Source organism: Lycorma delicatula, chromosome 12 (genome assembly GCF_047948215.1).
Source record: "Lycorma delicatula isolate Av1 chromosome 12, ASM4794821v1, whole genome shotgun sequence".
Taxonomy (NCBI): domain Eukaryota; kingdom Metazoa; phylum Arthropoda; class Insecta; order Hemiptera; family Fulgoridae; genus Lycorma; species Lycorma delicatula.
In genome coordinates, this window is record NC_134466.1 from 53,553,040 (window position 1) to 53,569,997 (window position 16,958).

Sequence of the window (16,958 nt, forward strand, 5' to 3'; positions counted from 1 at the left end):
TGTAGACTTTGAATGATAATTCGACATGTCACATTCTGTTTCGGAACGTCAGCAACAAAATAAAAGGACGCTTCTTTAAAGACTGATGTAATGTTTTTAGGAAAATTATTTATCTTTATCGGCAACTCTACGAAATCCGTACAGAGATGAATTCTCCTGATAAACACACGTTTCCGGGACCACCGTTATATATCGTTTCATAGGATGAATATGTATGAAAAATTTTGTAGCGTGTGAAAATAATGTGCCTGGACCGGGATTCGAATCTGGGACCTCCGGATGAAAGTCGAAACCACGTTACCAGTTGCACCACAAAGGCCGGCGATAGATACACGTTTACTTCAATTCCTAGTAAAGTCAGTTATTTTTACACGGATCTGAATTACGGATACCGGTGTTTTGTACAAGACAGACATGTTCTGTCTTGTACAGACAGACATGTCATGTCTGTCTGGTGTTGTACAGACATGTTCTGTACAAGCACACATCTGTACAAGACTACACTTCATTTACACTCATACATATTATCCTCTGAATTATTATCTGAAAGGTAATTACCGGAGGCTAAACAGGAAAAAAGAGATACATGTTTACCAGTAGTATCATAGTACATGTAAGTCGTAATATTTTAAAAATGAAAGATATTGTTAGTTAAACATTTTTTTTTTTAATTTTGTTAAAGTGTATAAATTACTAAAAAAGAAAGCAGAAGCGAAGAAGAAACTACCTGTTAACAATCATTTAAATAAATCCTTAAACAATTAAATTAATTTTATCGATGATTAACAAAAGGTTAATCTAGGAAATACACGGCAGTTTAGAAATTTTAAAAATCACCTCTAGTCGGAAGTTCAAATTATCTGATTTGGAAACAAGCTTATGTAAAGTAACAGAAGATATAAAAAAAAAATTATTTTACAATTTATTATTATTATTATTATTACTGCCCTTAATTAAGGGTATGATTTCCTTGTCGTGTCATTCAGAAGCAATTACTATTAAATGATAAGTTTCCAAGAAGTAGCAGAAGGTCACTGCACATTACATAATTAACTTACAATACGCATGTGCAATTTAACATGAGAATAGATCATAAACTTATCTACCCAAAAGAGTACATTATATATATATATATATATATATATATATATATATATTAAATATATAGATTAAAGATACAAAATTGAAAGTTTGCGAAAACATTAAACAACTGAACATCAAGGAACTGCACAAAATTTAACCTTTCACTTTACCCCTTTTCCCATTTCCCCCTCTTTCCTTTTTCCCCTGCACGGAAATCGGTTCAGTAGTTTTATTATATATATATATATATATATATATATATATATATATATAAAAGGCAATGTCGGTTGGTATGTATATATATATATATATATCACAAAATTTAACCTCTCATTTATCCCTTTTCCCTTTCACCATTTTCTTTCCCCCCCCTTTCCTTTGTCCCCCGCGCGTAAATCGGTTCAGTAGTTTTATATATATATATATATATATATATAAAAGGCATGTTGGTTGGTAGGTATGTGTGTGTGTGTGTGTGTGTGTGTGTATATATATATATATATATAGAAAAGAAGAAAGTCTGTAGATTTGTTTGTTTCGTAACTATCTCGACAACGGCGCCACCTACGTATAGTTTTTGGAAAAATATTTCTTTTCACGTAACTAATACATATATATATATTCTGAATATGAGCCAAATCGGACCATAAATGCAATTTTTCCAAATATCTTAACCCTAGCGCCAACTAGCGGATCCATTTTTTACAGATGTATTTCTTGCCATGAAAGTAACACATATTCTGAGCCAAACCGGACCATAAATACAATTTTTCGAAATATCTCGACGCCAGCGCCACCTAACGGGTCCAAACTAATTCAGAAACCTTCGCAGGCGTGCGCACAACTCAACAAAGTTTCATCGCAATCGGATGAATGGTATAAGAACGCATACGGGGCAAAAAAACAAATAAACATTCATTTATATATATATATATATATATATATAAGAGAACAGAAGAACGGGTATTTAAAAGAACCCACGGGAAACAGCTTGTAAACTTTGAAGGATTTCAACTAACCTAGTGTAAAATTTAGGCTACATTACTTATTTAAAATAAAGCAATAGGTGAGTAATTAATACAATTTTTTTTTAGAATGGTCACAGTGGAATATGATACGAAAAAAATTATCAAACACTTATCAAGAATAACACTTTGACTCTTCAGAAACAGACGATACTGATATTCAACCTTTTAATCTTGGAAAACTATGAGCAAATCTCTGATAAAAGTATACGTTTAACGTCTGAGATAATAATAAAAAAAAAAAAACACACAAGAATACTATTATTAGCATATATTTTAATAATAACAATGGCCCTAAGCTAAGTTCAACCCTTTTTGGATTGAAAAACCCCTTCATCTTATTATTCTTTCGTTTTTTCTTGGATAGATATCGTGCCATGAGAATCATTCACTCGAACACCGCATTAGAAAACAATTATTTATCGAGCTTCACTTAAATTTTACAAAAAACATGTTTGGAAATAGTATAAAAAAAAAACCAGGCGAATGATTGAGGTATATGTTACGATAAATATGGGCCTGGAATTCAATATAAAATTTATTTTTTTAAAAATAGATAAAACCCCACACATTTTCCGCATAATTTTTGAATACGTACATTAAACGTAGATAAGATAGCATATAATAACAACACGAAATCGATAAGTGAACGACACGAACTGACGAAGCAAATGTAACGAATTAAACGTTGCAATCCACAACATTCTTTAGAATTTTAAGACAAAGCCGTTTAAAGGTAACAAAAATACAATACTGTCCTTGAGAAAACCGGGACGTATGAGATCTCAAATTAAGTAGCATTTGTATACTATGACTTTATACACAGATAATTTCACAAGAAGGAATATATTTATATCATTATAGATTAATTAATTAATTAATAATTATTATAAAATGATATTTAAATTTTAAATAAATTTAAACAAATAATTATATTTTTAATAAACTTTGAAACAGTATCAAAGAACAGCTGTTGTTGCTGTAAATTATCCCAACCTGACTGGTTATTATCTTTTTTATTAATAATTATAAAACAACATATGTTGTTATAAAAATAAGACAATAATAAAAAAAATTAATGGTGAAATTACTTATACTTGTGTATATATATATATATATACATATAAAAATAAAATAATAAAATATTAACTGACAATATCAACGATGGTACGACGAATGTCCTGCATAATGTGTACAAAAAAATGTATTTTCGCGTGAAAAATGTTTTTTTTTAATTTTTTTATTTTATAAAATAACACTTTATAATTAAAAATCACAAACACATAAAAAATAATTTAAAAAAATCTATCAACGTAACGGTCACTACTTTATAAATATTATCAAAACAAATAATAATTTATAATCACAGCTGGAAATAACAAGGGAAAAAATATTAACTAAGCACAATCGGTAATAGTTAGCTCTCGATATGTAGCTATTTTACTACTCGAATAATATAATATTAAATAAAAGTTAGAAACACAAGCGCACAAGACATAACAACAACAAGAGAACAGCGCGACGGCGTGACGAAATAAGAACATTCATTTATTCTCAAGGACTAAGGACTTTTTATTAAACTCTCCTCTTTAACTTATATATTACACGGTAATACTCTTTCTTATTCGAACTAAAAGAAAAAAAAAAGTAGTTAAGGTTAGGTTAATATGTAAGGTAAGGTAGCGTAAGTTGTGTGTTAAAAAATATAAAGACTATAAAGGAATGATAGGATAGTTAAATCTAAAATAGTATGAAAGAAAACGTTTTCTCATATTATATTACAATACAATATATAAATGCATGTAACACACACACACACACACAAAGTAATAGACTTGGTGAGAGGTGATCTTAATTTACTATTACGTTATGAAGTAAATCTACATAGTTATATTACGACATAGATAAAATAAAATATCTTAAGGCATGAATTTATTGAATTTATAAAATTAGTAATAATTACATAAAATTCATAACATAATAATGTTTACTATTATTGTTATTATTATTATTATTAATAAAATGAATCAATGAATGCATTACAATTTAATACTGAATCTGTAGTATAATTAAAATGACTTTTATCTATGTTTATTATTAGCATTATCATATTATAATTGTAAATCATTAATTATAATATTATATTATGACTATAGCAACTACTACTACTACTACTACTAATGAAATATATTACATATATTTATATACATAAACAGCTATTATTAATATATATATATATATATAATTTCTGATGTCCTAGAAAGGTATGATTTTAAACATTTTTTTTTTAAAGTACAATTAATATTTTATTTATATCTTAACAATATTTTATTTTATTTTATTAAGTACAATTTTAGGTTAACTGCCACAATGAAAAATGCAACTTTTCCAAGGCTGCAATACTTATTTTGCTAAAAATATCCACCAGTGTTGCCATTTTTTTTTTCAATTTCAATGAAGGTTTTGTTACCTTATTAATAATTTTTGATACCAATTTCACTTTGCAACTTTACTTTTTGAGATATTCACAAATAAAGTTGAGACATCAATTTCTGTCTCATAGCAACCGCGTGGATAACGAGACACCAATTGATGTCTCAGAATGTTTAACATATTTTAATTGAATTATAATATCTTTCACTTACTAACAAATGATGGTATTTATTTTTAATTTTACAATTCCAGAATTGTTTGAATACTACAGGGTGATTCAAAGAAACGAGAAATTTTGAAAGTTGTGTTGGCAACCGTGGGCGATTGATACTACTTGATAAGTGGCGCCAGACTCTCTAACCTAACCTGCCATTTAATTGTCTTGAAGTGGTGTGCATTTGCTATCAACGCGCTTTACAAAAACAATGACAGTGTGGAGGGAGCGCGTAGAGAATTTCGCCCGTCATTTTAATCTGGGACGGCACGACCGTGTTCCATCAACACATGCAATTAAAACATGGATATCTAATTTTGAGGAAACTGGTTCGGCAATGAAAAAGAAACCTCCAGGCCGTGAGTGAACCGTCCGTACACCAAAGAATGTTCAAGCTTTACAAGATATTGTCACACGAAGTCCAAATCGGTCAATCCGTCATTCAAGTGTTCAAAGAATGTCAATGAAGGACTTGCAATTCCATCCGTACAAGTTTCAGATCGTCCAGGAACTGAAACCGAACGATGCAGTTGTGCGAGCACAATTCTTTAATGTAATGCTTCAGAAGATAAACTGTGGATGTCAGACGAAGCGCATTTCTACATCAGAGGATTTGTTAACAAGCAAAATTTCAGATACTGGGCACAAGAAAATTCTACGCAGCTACACCAGCGTCCGTTGCACAGCCAGAAAGTGACCGTGTGGTGTGCTATGACATCTTACGGTGTTATAGGCCCTTATTCTTTTTAGGATGACAACGGTCTTGCGATTACAGTGACGTCGGCTCGTTACGTAGCCGTGCTTGAAACCTTTGTTGTGGAACAACAAAAGAGATTTCCGCCGATTCTTAACACAGCCTGGTTTCAACAAGACGGCGGAGCAACGTCACATACTGCACGAATATCGATGGCAGCTGTACGCCGATTGTTTGGACAACGTGTCATTTCACGAAATGGTGACATTAGAAGGCCCCCCAGATCGCCTGATGTCTCAGCTTGCGATTACTTTTTGTGGGGTCACCTTAAAAGCAAAGTGTTCCACAGTAGATCCGCTACAACGGAAGAACTGAAGGCAAAGATCCGAGAAGCAATTGCGGAAATTCCAGTTGAGATGTTACGTCAAACCGTGAACAATTTAACGAAGAGACTTCGTGAGTGTTTACGTAGAAGAGGAGGTGACCTGCAAGATGTCATCTTTAAAAAATATACTAAAATGTATGTATCCTAAAATGGCAACATTTGTACAATTACATGAAATAAAATTCATTTTCTAAAAAAATGTTTCATTAACGTTATTTAATTTTTTAAATTTCCCGTTTCTTTGAATCACCTGTATTTTTGTTAATTGCTATACTTTTTTTAACATAAATTACTAAAAGTTACTCTCTTCTGTAATAAAATTTCATCTTACCGATAATTATACTTCAAATTGAGATTTTTAAAGTAAATTTTGAATTTAATATTTTTAAGAGTACTTGGTATTAAAATATAACTAAACTTTATCAGTAAACAGCTAAAATTAATTCACATTTTATTATAAAACTTTTCAATTGTTTATTTTGCCTTTATTTATTTATTTTCAAAAACAAATAAAAACATTCTTTAATTAAAAATTTAAAGAAAAAGGTCTGTTCTACATACAACACAACAATATATAGAATTTCATCTTTAAAATAATATTTAATTTGATACAAAATATTTAAAATACACAATAATATTCCATCTTAAATTTGGCATTACACCGAGACATCATTTGATGTCTCATAGCAATAAAGGATAACTGGCTGAGACATTATTTGATGTCTCATGGCAGTCAACCGGTTTACAGATTTAAAAAAAAAAAAATATATATATATATAATATAAATAAATATTTTTAATTACATCAAAAACATCTAATTTCTTAAAAAGTAACATCCTTTTGATAGGCACAATTTAATAAAGCAGTCAAGTTTTAATTAGTAATTAATTTAACTTGATAACTCCTACAATAATATTGGGATGAATGATTGGGTACCATGAATGTAGCTTGAATCTTTGACTCATATTAATTACATACTATGTGCAATGCAACGTTTTCTCAAGTCGATTCTTACAGTATATAAGTATATTTCAAATTATATCTTTCATTCCTAATAAATGCAACTTTATATGTTGTTATTCAACGCTATCCTAAATTGCTTTTTATTCTTATGACTTAACACAATGTTTTCATTCATACAGTAACTGACTCTTATGACCGCACTAATATTTACTTTTATATAGATTTGAATACTAGATCATGGATACCGATGTTTTTTGGTAGTTGAGTTTCAGTTAACCACGCATTTCAGGAATAGTTGATCTGAGACTGTACAAGACTACACTTCATTTACATTCATAAATATCATCCTCATTCATCCTCTGAAGTAATACCTTATGATGATTCTGGAGGCTAAACAGAAAAAGACAGAGAGGACTGCACCAGTAAGAAGAGAAAAACGATTGCAGCTATTCTTCATTGCAGACAAACTGATTAACTGAATTTATCGATAAATATATTTAGACCATTTCTATGATGAGAACCTATCTACCTGTCTTAGCTTCATTCTTTTATTACAAATATATTATACTGGTTGTAGATCAGTACAATAATTTTGACAATGGAGTTATTTCGAAACCTGTCAACGTATAATAAAATAATGAAGCTAAGAAGGTAAATAATAATACTCAACATAGAAATCACAGTGTTCTTAGCAGATAATATAATAATAATTATCTTAATAATAACAACAACAATATTTAGACTGGTTGTTATCCTAGTTGATAAACAAAAGTTTGATAATCAACAGAGAGCTTTTCAAAAGAGGAAACAGTTGTCAAATGTTGGAGACATTAACATCTTTGATGATTACAACACAAATGGAAAGTAGAACATGATTAAGAGGAAAACAATGGAATGAAATAGATTGACTGAACTGTGATGGACCTTTATGCAATAAAAATAGTTGAACAAATAAAAAAACTGGAAAACGATTTGTACGATTTATATTTTATCACAAATCTAACCATGTGATGTGTTGATATAAGTATATTGATGATAAAGAAAAATACAAAATATTTCATATGCAGTCGATAAAACTGTTAAATATAAATTGTTTACATTTAGGTAAAACTTTCCGAAGAATTTTAATAATATAATCGAGCACTAGAAGTAATTATAATAATAGATAAGTGCTGAGAAGAGCAATTATTAAAGTGACGAAAAACAAAGATATAATCTTCAAGGACATTTTAATAACATATTAATGCATTTCATTAAATTTATTTTGAGCATTTACATAAAAAAATTTCCAATTACTTTTCATATAAATAAATATAATTGCCAGTAATATATAAAGCAATAAACAAATAAAATAATAAAAAAGATCTGCGTCTACCTGAAGTAAGGTCAACACGTACTATAGATGTTTATCGTAAATATTAATACTGAAGAAATAAAAAATGTCATGTTTTTTGAATTTTTATATTGTATGGAATTGTGACATAAGTAAAAGTTAAGAGATTTTTTTTTTAACATTTTTTTTTGGTTCTGGGTCAGTTGAAAAAAAATTTTTATAAATTTGCAGGATCTTTATATTTACCTTGAAATTAATTACTAAAAAATAAAAAAAGGGTAATCCAATTATATGTTAACATTTAATTATATATATATCCACTTCAATATCGATTATGAGTCAGAGTGACAATTCCAATAGACAATGAATAGTGTTCATGTTAATAATCATATTATTTTTATCAAAGACAAATCAGGATGTAAAAATTCATTATATCCTGTTTCAGGATTTTGAAAATGCATTTCTGAAAATATATTGTTCATTTGAAGGAGCATTTTTATCACTGTAATAGACATTTCTTTTATGATGAAACATATATTAAAAAATGTGTTATCTATGTAACAAATGATCAAATGTAAATGATCTTGTAAAAATTTCAGGTCGACCATTCCTGAAATATGTGGTTAATTGAAACCCAACCACCAAAGAACACTTGTATCCACGATCTAGAATTCAAATCTATATAAAAACAACTGTTTTCACTAGCATTTCAACCTTAGAACTCTTGACTTCAAAATCAGCTGATTTGTGATGACGAAGAGTTCATCACTAGACTAACCCGGTGGGATTACATCAAAGAGTATCTGGCACAACAAATTTAACAACTCTAGAGGATCCACTATATTCTACTGACTCAACATTTTTACTTGTTTCCTCGCTTGAAAAATGCTGTGAATGGGAAAATATATAAAGAATACTGATCGATGACAAGGCAATGAAGGATGATATCTCAAAATCATTCTAGTTATGTTCCCATCAACTTTATAGACATTAGCAAGTTTATAGCTGCTGAAGAAAAATAATTTTAAGAAAATGTATTCTAAAACATTTTTGTGGAAGCATTTTTGAAAAATAAACTAATTCCAGGAACGTCTTGTACATGAATTTTATATATATATATAACACGTCTCAATTAGGTTGATATTGCTGGCAAATGAACGTAGTGGCTTGTGATAGTTCAATAAAACTTTTCTTAAGTTCAGGAAAATCGATCCTAACATAAATATTCTTGTAAAGGTTCCTAACCATGTTGGGAATTAAATACCTATAAAAACATTATTTACATATAAATTACATAGGTTAGTGTGTCACCAAATCTTTACATTATACTACGATACAGTATCATATTTTTTTATTAAGATTATTAATAAATAAGGTAATAAAATTAGTAGCATAATCACATTGATGAATAAATATACTATATGTAGTAACACTAAGTATTGCAGCCTTCAAATATCTGAAGCACACATGATCGTATCACAATTTGTGCTGCAATCAAGTACACAGAGAGCTATATTTCCTTAGAGCTATTTTTACCATTATTATCTAATCTGAAATAAACTATACATTTATTTTTCTCAATTTGAAATATCCAAACACAAATATAACAAAAATACAAAACGATTCTTGAAATTTGAATGATCAGGCCTACAATTAGAAACATCTTAAGGGAACAAACCTTCCCGTTTCTTAAATGTACTTCTGTTCATTTCCCAGGCACATCCATGTCTGAACATAATGCCTTATTTATGTTTTACAGTATTAATGAAAAAGCAACAAACGAACACAAAAAAAGTAAACCTAAAATTGAAGTAAAATATCAAAAATAAATTATTTTAAAATATCATTTTCATTTTTTTTTTTTTTTTTTTTAATGACTAATAAATAACCTTTCAATAATACGCCCATAAACCCAACATGTTACCTCACCCATTCAACATTATAAAATAACAATGGATTAAAAGCATCTCATTATAACTGTATTGACCAATACTTTGATGTAATATGGTGAATTTAACAAGCAACACATTTACATTTCTATAAACAGATGACACACCTCTTATTGAAAAAAAAAAACAAGAAAGGATCATTATAATTACAAATACTGAATATAATTGTATACTAACAAAACATATGCTAAACTAAAGAATCAAGGTGAAAGCAATGCTATTTTATTTTAATTTCCTTCTTAAATCCTTTCCAATTATAATCTCATTTTTATAGGGTTTTATTATTATTATTTTTTAAAAGAATGTTCTATATTTGGTTAGCTAATCAATGTACAATAACATAATCATTGATAACTCTATTATAATATTACTGATTCAGTTTAGATTTAAGTGAAAATAAAAAAAAAAAAAAACTATGATTACTAGTATAACTGGATTTGAACACAAGTTTTACTAGAATACTCTGGTACGAGGATTCTTGTTTAATTTGGTGACACAAAATGTAACAAACTTTTAAAGCCTTTTACGAAATATAATCAAAAATTTAGTCAAAGAATGTTGAAGGGAAAGGGAAGACCCCTTATTACTACTAAAGGGAAAGTTTATCCCCCCCTTTATTGGGGGATAAACTTTTTTAGGGGAAGAATCAAACACGGTTAGAAAGTATAATCAATGTTTTTTCAAAAGGAAGATTTATCTCTTCTGAAAACAAATTTAAATGTAAATTATTCTTAATTCTATACCTAATTTTTAATTTAAAATAAACCTGTTTATTTTATCGAAAACAAGAAAATCTAGATATAAGGAACTTCATGAAAGTAGCGCCTGGGATATATATGTAAGATACCAGTTCTCATGTTGAAAATAACAGGCAACAAAGTTTTTATACTTTCCTGGCACGGTTATTTATTCTTAAATAGTGGAGAAATAATAAAAAAATATATAAATAAAAATTGACATTTTTAAACTCTGATAGACTCTCCTACCCGCAATATTGTCCTGAAAGTATTCTTTTTGGCCATGTTTATACTACTATGCTTAGAAGACCGTTAAAAAATATGCAATAAATAAATATAGCTTTTTCTGATTTTTGGGTAAGGAGGAGAGAATAAGGGCAAATTTTTTTTTTAAGTGGTAAGATAAGCATGTATCCATGTACTGAGCATAATGTAATGTGGGGTTTTTTGCCAAATTTTGAGAAAAATAACCCTAAAGAAACTATCTACCCCCACCGCCAGGAGACAATGACACTAAACTTTTACCAGCAAATTGCCCTGTACACATGAGTCCCTGTGCAAAACTTTATCAAAAAACAGTTTGTCCAGTTAAAAGTTATTAAGTTTCCAACATGCCAATAACTTATATACGTGTACGTACATACATTCATAAGTACCCTAATTTTCTTTTTGTTTTTTTGGTGTCTAGGTTATGAATCGTTGAGAAATGCAAAAAAAATCATACCCCATTTTTTGACTGATTACCGTACTTTTCTCCTTGCAGCATAGATAATGTAGCTACGATGCCAGAAAGTAAAACTGTGTATCAAACAATAATAAAAGATTAAAATGGGAGTGTAGAGATTCTACAAAAATGGATTAACAGACAAGAAAAGCACCATGAAATAACCAGTGTTTTATGGTATATTTAAAAATAATTGCTTATACTATTAATTAAAAAGAAAAAACCAAACTAGAATACAACCTAGTAGGATATATAGCGTCCTATTTAGTAAGCTATAATAAATTTAGATTAAACATATGTTAAAGAATATTAATATGAGGTTAAATCTGCTTACGTGCCTTAAATTAACAAGAACAGTATTTATCATAATGTGTTATTGTCAGGAATAGATTAATAAATGGAAGTTGCTGTCTTGCAACTTAAATATAAGATGCCTGAACACAAAACAATACGATTTCATTAACCCAACTAGGCAATCTCTGTGTAGATTAATCATCTCCTTTCTCTTACTTCCCCTTTCCTTAACCTTCATTTCTTCTTCCTTGGATGACCGCTATAGAAATTTGATTAGATACTATCCTGGTTCTGTCTATGGCATAATATCAACACTTTGTAATAGCTGTTAGGGAAGCCAGCACTTTACAAGAGCTTAGTGGATTGATGACTTTCTAATTCTTTTTGTGCTTGTGTGACTACATAAGGACTATTTTAGTGGTTGCACACAAAGCCAAATTAATGACTGTGATACTTAATGAGTAAAGTCAGATCTACTAATCCTTATAAAAACAGATCTAACGGGGATTAGAATTACTGCTATTATCACTAATAAGAGAATACTATTTATACAATACTATTTGTACTTTAGAAGTGCAACATAATATAGATGTTAGTACAGTTTTGTTAAAATGAAAAAGAATGACGCAGGACAAAGTATTACAGAGATGAATAAAAAATCTGCCAATTGGAAAACCGAGAAAGACAATGTAGAATAAAAGAAATGGTAGCCAAAGTCAAGAACTGAATTTCTTGTAACAATAATAAAAATCATTTTAAAAGAATATTAACATTTGGAAACCAATCATTTTTTTCATTATGAGCTGCTACAGGGAAATTCAGACAAATCCTACTGAAGTTTTTATGACGAACGTTGTACAAGTTTTTTTTTGATAGATTAATTTTATTTTTTTATTTTTATTCTATACCATACAAAAATATATAGATTATATAAAATAAACGTGTTTTGTAATTTTTTACTATGACAAAGTTAGAATTAATAATTTTCAATAACATACAGTATTACATAACTGCATTTACAACGCAAAATATATTGCAATAGCTTCAGGAGGTTCTACATAATATTATAAAAAGTGCTTAAAGAATATTAACAAAATAAAACATTAAAATAATCCTTGACCGGTTCATTTATAATTTAAAGAACTTATAATCAAAAAGAAATAACACAAGGTTAGTGGTAACTGAAAGTCAATCAGTTATAATGAATGGACGACTAACTGAAAAGCAATTAAAACAAAAGAACTCACAAAGAAAAAAAAAAAATCGCATATCATTTTTTTAAATGTGTAACTACTAATTTTTGAATTATGTTTCATACTCTGAAGGAATAGAAAATTTTTTATTTCAAAAAGGATTCCTTCTATGAATACTATAAATAAAAAAAATTATTACCAGTTTTTATTAGATCATTATAACAATACAATTTACAATATACCAAACATGTAAAATACACACGTAACATTCACGATATCTAAATAATCAAAGAAACACAAACAAATTACATTTTATAATGATTGTAAAAGTTTAAATATCACACTATATAACTAATATAATGAAACGGGCCAAGGGCCAATCGGTAACTTAAAATTTCTTAAATTAAAACATGTGTGAATAGTTTGTATTATTTAAAAAAAAAAAAAAATAGTAGTAAAAATAACGAATAACTACAAACCACACATAAAGGAATTAAAGGTGAAAACCATTAATAAAAGTTGGTAAATATCCAAATGATTAAAGATAAAGGAATTATGTCAAAATTAAGAAAAAACATATGTAAAAAAGTTATAAAAATAATATAAATGCCAGCAACTCTTTTTTTATGTAAATATATTAACATAATTAATGTTAGTATTAATGAAAACAATAACACCAGTAAAATATAATTATCATAAAATACACGTACAGCTGAAGAAAATAACTTCCAATTTCGCCTTGAATATATCAGGAAATAGGATCCTGATACAAGGATATAAAAATAAAATAGCGATTGTAGAGTTTTATTTTCCTTAACTTACTTCCAGTGGCGATGGTGTGTCATTTTACTTTCGATTAATGAATATAGGATTTATGAAAATATTCAACGGCCAAAAAAAAACAAAACTCTGAAAATCATGTAGCTAAACTTTTTCATTAATTGCATAATATGAAGGGTGCTGAAATGTAATGTACAATGGAAAATAACAACAGAACAAAATCTTGTATAGAGCAATAGGCATGACCCGTGCCCTCTCAATCTCTGTCAGATGCGACTGTTATGGAGTAGAGTACTTCTACTATGCCAATACGTCAAAACAGTATGCAAGGATTGGATTTATAACAATGGAAAAAATTAATGCTTGTGACATTCATTGTTATCTAAAAGGTGTCTATAGTGATAAAACAGTTGATCAAAGTACTGTGAGTAGGTGGGTAATAAACCTGAGTGAATGTTGAGAATGAACCTTGCAGAGGTCAACTGGTTTCTGCGACTGATAAGCACCATAATGAGTTGGATGAATCTATTCAAAATGGCTCTCTCTTTTTCTGTTTAGCTTCTGAAACCACCATAAGGTATTATTTCAGAGGATGAATGAGGTTGATGTGTATGAATGTAAATGAAGTATAGTCTCGTACAGTCTCTGGTCAACCACTCCTGAGATGTTGTTAATTGAAACCCAACCACCAAAGAACACTCGTATCTGCGATCTAGTATTCAAATCCATATAAAAGTAACTGCCTTTACTAGGATGTGAACCTTAGAACTCTTGACTTTGAAATCAGCTGACATACGATGACGAGTTCTCCACTAGACCAACCTGGTGGGATTGATTCAAAATGACTACCGCATCATACAACCACGTACTACCTACCCAATACTCATATTGAAAGAACAAATAAAATATATTAATACACTAATGGGTGCCATGCAAACACACAGAAAAGAACAAAGAACAACAAAAGGAATGTTTTAAAAAGCTTCTGAAATATTATTGTGATAAAGGAGATGAATTCTTTTTAAATATTGTGATGAGAAACAAGATTTGGATCATTACGATCCAAAAGAAAAATGGCACTACATGGAATATTGGCAGTTTGGGTTGCCACAAATTCAAAACACAACCTGCTGCAAAAAGGATTTTCTCAAAATTGTTCTGGATCCCAAACATGTATACATGAACACCTGGAAACCGGGTCAATTATAAATTCTGTGCAATTGTGCACAGAATTGAAAAAGTGCATCTGGTAGGGGGTCCATTTATGAACTGATTTAGGTACTCTTTAAGTAGTTGTTAATTCTCCACAAAAGAAAAAAACATCAAATAATTGATGACTTCAAAAAAAAGAAAAAATATGGCAAATAAATAAAATTTTTATTTACATCATCATCATTAAGTCTAAAATTACTTTCTAGTTATTATAAACCTGTCTATTAATGATTGTTTATCGTAATTTATGTAAAAACTAATTAGTTTCTTAGAAAAATTAAAGAATATCTAAATAAAAAAACAATTTCTTATGGTTACAGGGAATGTCGATTTTGAAACTAATCTTGACTTCTTCAGACCTATATGTTGAAATTAAGTAAAATTATTGTCATTGTTTATTAATGATACAAATTGTTTACTGTAATTTACATAAAAACTAATTAGTTTGATAGAAAAATTAAAGGATATCATGAATATGAAAATAAAAAACAATGTTTTGATGGTTACATGGAATACAGAATTTCAATAACTATCGTGTCTTCTTTACACCTCTAAGATATGATTTATATTATAAGCAATTTATATACAATTTTAATCTTATGTTAAGAGTAAAACAAATTTATTCCAGAACAGTAAATAAATATTACGTGAAGACTTAAGATTAAAAACAAACATTAATTAAGATATATATATATAAGCACAATAATTCCAATCTTTGTTCATATTTAGATGATGAACACTGATGACCTTGAATTAGGAATAGAATAATTATCATCACAACATAAAAACAACTTTACTGAAATAACAAGTTAAAAATGAACTAATAGTGGTTATGCTATATAATTCAATTTGATTACAAGAAAAGTAACTTAAATCCTTCTGAAATAGATTCACTGTAAACAAAACTATAATAGTAACCTTGAAAATATTTTCTTGTACAGTGAATGTACCACAAAAATGTTTATTTTGTTGATTGACTACAGATATTCTACTTAAAATATTTAAGCAATCTGGTTGGAATTTTATAAGGCTATCAAAAGAAGTAAAAAGATTATACCATAAAACATCAGATTTTTTTTGCAATAGAATCTTTCAAAATAGTAGTTTTTAAACACTAATTATCCAAAATCTCTGGTTTTTCTCCTGTGATGTTATCCAAAGTATTATTAAACAATCATTTCATTTATTCAATTTTCAAAAAAAAAAAGAAGTAATAACTAATAAACTTGTACAAGATTATCTAAATGGAATTTACAACCATTCAGTAGATCAAAAGGTGAAATATTGTGCTCGGATTATAGCGATTGAGTCTTTTATAGGTGATATAATGTTTTACAGTTATCTCTTACGATATTAACACTCCATTTAAAAAATCAATTATTTAACTTATATGTTTGAAACAGATAATGTAGTAAAAAAAAAAAAAAAACAGTCAGCTGTTGGTTATATAAAAAGACAGAACAGTGTGTGCTTCTGTACGCCTCCAAATTTTAAGGGAAAGGAGTCCTCTGATACTGGTGTACTAAATTCTACTGTGCAGAGTTTTATAACAAAATAGGAAATCAATTTTATAAGATTCATGTTGTCTGTGACCTTCTTCAATCATCTTTGTTACTGAATATTAATTTTGTATTGTGCTTAAAAATGTGTCTACCTATTCCATTTAACATTACAATAAGTTGAAACAAATCTTGTTGCAGTAATACGACAAACTTTCAGGTAATGGAGCAGAAAAAATTTTAATAAAAAAGCTGACAACACAGTTGTAGGACTTTCCTGTCACACGGCTAAAGCTGCGTTCCATTAACAAATATACACACACAACTTAATTAAAATTATTTATTTTATTTAAATACAATACATTTCCATTTATTTAATTCAATGGTTCTAACTAAAACGTGCACATATACTATATTTAATTCGCGTGAGTGTGGTGGTA

The 16,958-nt window shown here is 28.6% G+C and overlaps 1 protein-coding gene across 2 annotated transcripts in view; it reads right to left on the reverse strand.

Moving 5' to 3' along the window:
- Positions 1-16,958, reverse strand: part of mtd (TLD domain-containing protein mustard) — an 837,104-nt gene that overhangs the window by 159,675 nt on the left and 660,471 nt on the right. The window contains exon 1 of one of the 2 annotated variants that reach the window (XM_075380554.1): positions 3,263-3,341. The exons of the other annotated variant lie outside the window; for it this stretch is intronic. Coding sequence (XP_075236669.1) covers positions 3,263-3,295 — 33 coding nt within the window. The 5' untranslated portion in view covers positions 3,296-3,341. Of the gene's footprint in view, positions 1-3,262; positions 3,342-16,958 lie in introns of those variants that run through there. 2 annotated transcript variants of the gene reach the window in all.